General features: G+C 43.3%; 1 protein-coding gene across 1 annotated transcript in view; it reads right to left on the minus strand.

Moving 5' to 3' along the window:
* ADGRB1 (adhesion G protein-coupled receptor B1) overlaps nucleotides 1-4,371 on the minus strand; it is a gene marked incomplete at both ends in the record, with an annotated part of 115,077 nt that extends 110,706 nt beyond the window's left edge. Inside the window, one exon of the mRNA XM_015826099.1 lies at nucleotides 4,213-4,371. Coding sequence (XP_015681585.1) covers nucleotides 4,213-4,371 — 159 coding nt within the window. The remainder of the gene's footprint in view (nucleotides 1-4,212) is intronic.
* Between the last annotated feature and the right edge of the window lie 596 nt (nucleotides 4,372-4,967).

Consider the following 4,967-nt stretch of genomic DNA (forward strand, 5'->3'; position numbering starts at 1 on the left):
ATCCAACCCTTTGTTGAGCAGGAGACCCTACGTCCTTTCAGAAAACGGTTGTCCAGTCTCTTCTTGAAAACCTCCAGTGATGGAGCACCCACAACTTCTGGAGGCAAGCCATTCCATTGGTTAATTGTTCCCATGGTCAGGAAATTCCTCTTTAGTTTCAGGTTGCTTCTCTCCTTGATGAGTTTCCATCCGTTGCTTCTTGTCCTGCCTTCAGGCACTTTGGAAAATAGCTTGACTCTCTCTTCTTTGTGGCAGCCCCTGAGATACTGGAAGACTGCTATCATGTCATCCCTAGTCCTTCTTTTCATTATACGCTACTAGAGGGGTCTCCAAACTTGGCAACTTGAAAACTTCAACTCCCAGAATTCCTCAGGCTGAGGAATTCTGGGAGTTGAAGTCCACAAGTCTTCAAGTTGCCATGTTTGGAGACCCCTGCGCTATTATAATCAATTCCTGGAACTTTTCTTCATACAGTATGTAATAATAATAATATAATAATAATAATAGTACAGTTGGAAGGGACCTTGGAGGTCATCTAGTCCAACCCCCTGCTCAGGCAGGAAACCCTATACCATTTCAGACAAATGGCTGTCCAGTCTCTTCTTAAAAACCTCCAGTGTTGGAGCATTCACGGCTTCTGGAGGCAGGTTGTTCCATTGGTTAATTGTTCTAACTGTCAGGAAGTTTCTCCTTAGTTCTAGGTTTCTTCTCTCCTTGATTAGTTTCCATCCGTTGCTTCTTGTCCTGCCTTCAGGTGCTTTGGAAAATAGCTTGACTCCCTCTTCTTTGGGGCAGCCCCTGAGATATTGGAACACTGCTATCATGTCCCCCTTCGTCCTTCTCTTCATTAAACTAGATATACCCAATTTCAGCAGCCGTTCCTTATATGTTTTAGCCTCCAGTCCCCTGATCATCTTATATGTTTTAGCCTCTAGTCCCCTAATCATTTTTTTCTAATCTTCAATTAAACTGAAGACCATCAAAGGCAGTTGTGGTGACTAAGCTTGGGAATATCAGCTTCTACAGTCCATTCTGTAAGTGCAGACAAATTGTCCATCAATGGACACATAGAAATAAAGTATCTTTACACACCATTCCAAAGAGACAATAAAAAACCCCAAAAGACTAGATTACATGAACTAGATGACGTGAACATCCATGAACACCAACTAGCAGTCAGAAGACACAATGAAAACACCTTAAATCACAACACATGGAAACATTTAACTATAGTGTCAGTTGGGAAACTGTGAGCATCCTTGTTCAAACTCAGTCCTAAAAACACTAGAGAATAACCGGAAGCCTGGAAGCCAGACAAATCGGCCATCAGCTGGCACATAGAGATAAACAACATTTACATACCATTTAGAAGAGACAATTAAAAATCTAAAAAGGAAATTAAAAGGACCAAAACACCTCCCCATCATCAATCAATGCCCAGATAAACAGAGATTAACACCAAAATTAATACTAGACCAACAAGCAAGAAGTAAACACCCCAATCAAAGAAACACCAACTCAGATAAACAAGCTAACAGTCAACAGCCTAATCAAGGAATCACCAAGAATAACGCTGACAGGGCAAGCAGCTTGTCTATCAATGGGAAAGCCCCCTCCCTTCTTGCACTGATGATGTTACCTAATTTGGTAATGAGTTGTCTGCAAGAAAACAACCAAGCTCGGAGAGCACCAAGGACTCCAGTAGAATACATCTCCTCCAGCAGCTAACATTCATATAAGCCAAGATCAACACCAGACAATAATCACGCAGAAGTCAATGCTACAATCACACCTCTATCAACACTGGGCGAGCAGGCAAACCCCGTCCTCACTTCACAGAACCGGAGAAGCTTCTTGGATGAGAAGCAAAATGTCTTCCAAGAAAAACAAAGGAACTCCAGTTGCCTCTTGAAAAAGCATCTTTGGGACAACCAGGACCTGGATGACTGAGACGCTCCACAGACACCCATCCTGGCTAGCACAGAAGGAAAGGAACCCTCACTAGCATTGAAGAGATGGTGAACCTCTTATTTCTAAGATGAAATGTGAGTTCTTCTTTGCGTTCTGATCCTGGTTAAACTCCATTCGGAGTCTTGTGTCCTGTTCTGGGCCCTGCAGTTCAAAACTGGAGCAAATTCAGAAGATACGGAATGATGGAGCCATCTGCTCGTGTGAAGCCTGCAGATAATATACCGGAGGGGCAGATATAAGAGCTGTTTTCAAAAACCAGAAGGATCAGCATGCTGAAGAAAAGGTGGACCTTTTCTCTTGGCTCCAGAGCACAAGATCAGAACCAGCGAATTAAAATAACAAGGCAGGAGATTCAAGATAGACATCAGGAGGACGTTCTTGAATGTGTGAAAGAGAGGAACATAAGGAATTCTCTTTCGCTGAAGGTCTTAAACATGGGCTGTATTGTCGTCTGTCAGAGATGTTTAGTTGTTAAGTCAGAATCAGAATCAGAATCAGAATAGAGCTGGAAGGGACCTTGGAGGTCTTCTAGTCCAGCCCCTTGCTCAAGTAGGAGATCCCAAACCATTTCAGACAAGGGATTGTCCATTCTCTTCTTAAAAACCTCCAGTGATGAAGCACCCACAACTTCTGAAGGCAACTTCCGTTCCACTGATGAATTGTCCTCACTGTTAGGAGGTTTCTCCTTAATTCCAGGTTGCTTCTCTCCTTGATTAGCTCCCATCCATTGTTTCTCGTCCTGCCTTCTGGTGCTTTGGAAAATAAGTTGAACCCATTTTCTGTATACTACGCAGACTTTACATCTGCCTTATCTGAAGATATTTGTACAAACAAAGGCACCGGGACATAATTCTTGAATGACAACAATAAGTAGGAAAAAGAAACTTGTTTTTCTTCTTGACTCAAGCAAAGTCTGAGAGTCTCACCACCCAACTGTGGTGCACCAAGAAGCATTTTTTGAGATTCCATTACGGCCTTTCCAAAGTGGGTGGAGAGGACATTGTCTCATCAACTGGTGTACAGTGGTGATTCAGAAGCAAGATTTTCCTACCTAATAAACATTTTTTTTCTTCCTGGCTATCTTCTAGATTAGAGTGTGTGTGGGGGGGGAGAGGTTAGATCTACAGCTTTACATTTATATTTGGTTTGCTTTTCTACTCCTAATTACTTCTAATTACCTCCGGGGAAACATGCTTGCACACTTCAAGATTGTAATAAATGCAAGCGTTTATTATGAATTAATACATAAATAATCGGTAGCTAAAGAACATAAATCCCTTGGGCTTAAGAAGAGAGCAGAAGAGTTGGAATGCAAACGGGAAGCTGTTCACAACAACACTCCAATCCAATCAGAATACTTCAACTGTTGTTGTTGTTTTGTACATAAAGCACAAGACTCTTACACTGATGGCACATTCATTGGTTGTCTCATGTGGCAATAGGAATGGCAAATGTCAGAAAATGACATGATTAATAACAAATTTGGAAGGGACCTTGAATATCTTCTAGTCCAATCCCCTGCTCAAGCAGGAGACCCTAACATACCAGACAAATGGCTGTCCAGTCTCTTCTTAAAAGACTCCAGTGTTGGAGGACCCACAACTTCTGGATGCTAGTTGTTCCACTGGCTAATTGTTTTAACTGTCAGGAAGTTTCTCCTTAGTTCTAGGTTGCTTCTCTCCTTGAATAGTTTCCATCCGTTGCTTCTTGTCCTGCCTTCAGGTGCTTTGGAGAATAGATTGACCCCCCCCTCTTCTTTTTTGACCCCTTAGATACTGGAAGACTGCTATCATGTCCCCCCTCATCCTTCTCTTCATTAGACTAGACATACCCAATTCCAGCAACCGTTCTTCACATGTTTTGAGCCTCCAGTCCCCCAATCATCTTTGCTGCTCTTCTCTGGACTCTTTCCAGAGTCTCAACAATCGTTTTTAAATATTGGTGCCCAAAACTGGACACCGTGTGTGTGTGTGTGTGTGTGTGTGTGTGTGTGTGTGTGTGTGTGAAGAACAGAGGAATGTCTGCCCTTAAAGAAGTCAAGACTGTAGACTCTGGACCTTCTTTACTCTGAACAATGTAATCGCTCTAATAAAAAGTGCCTGCCTTGAAAAGTTTGCAGTCCAAAGTATACGAGTTCATTCGAGCAAAGAGCTTAGCCAAGGGTTTCTGTTGGGCCTACGCCTCATGGACAGAGTCGGGAGAACCTGCTCTGAGGTTCCTTCAGAAGCCATGGTTACTTACGGTTGCAAGCTTTCCTGTTGCATAATCTCCCTTCTTCCAGGACTCCTTCACAGATGAGACCTTCATCAGGAGGAGGTTGACAAGTTCGGGTCCGAGTTTGAAGGCCACCTCCACAGTCTTTGGTGCACTCACCCCAGGTTGACCAAGGATTCCATCCACCTGAGAATTGGCACAGGGGGGGGAAATACATTAGACAATCAATCAATCAATCAATCAATCAGAATAGAGTTGGACGGGTCCTTGGAGGTCTTCTAGTCCATACTAAAGCAAGAAGAGAAGCAACCTGGAATTAAGGAGAAACTTCCCGACAGTGAGGACAATCAATCAGTGGAACAGCTTACCCCCACTGGAGATTTTTAAGAAGAGACTAGACAATCACCTGTCTGAGATGGTATAGGTTCTCCTGCTTGAGAAGGGGGCTGGACTAGAAGACCTCCAAGGTCCCTTCCAGCTCTATTCTAATTCTAAGAGAAGGGTCTAGTGCTCTCCAAAGTACATTGACACTATCGGCAGCTTCAAACCATGTAGGGCAGGATAAGAAGCAATGGGTGGGAACTCATCAGAAGGAGATCTAACGTGGAAATAAGAAGGAAATTCTTGACAGTGAGAACAATTAATCAATGGAAGAGCTTGCCTCCTGGAGTTGTGAGTGCTCCATCACTGGAGGTTTTCAAGAAAAGATCACACAACCATTTGCCTGGGACGGTTTAAGAATAAGGGGCTGGGCTAGAAGACCTCCAAGGTCCCTTCCAGCC

This window comes from Protobothrops mucrosquamatus, unplaced genomic scaffold, assembly GCF_001527695.2.
Source record: "Protobothrops mucrosquamatus isolate PMUCROS unplaced genomic scaffold, P.Mucros_1.0 scaffold2957, whole genome shotgun sequence".
NCBI lineage: Eukaryota > Metazoa > Chordata > Lepidosauria > Squamata > Viperidae > Protobothrops > Protobothrops mucrosquamatus.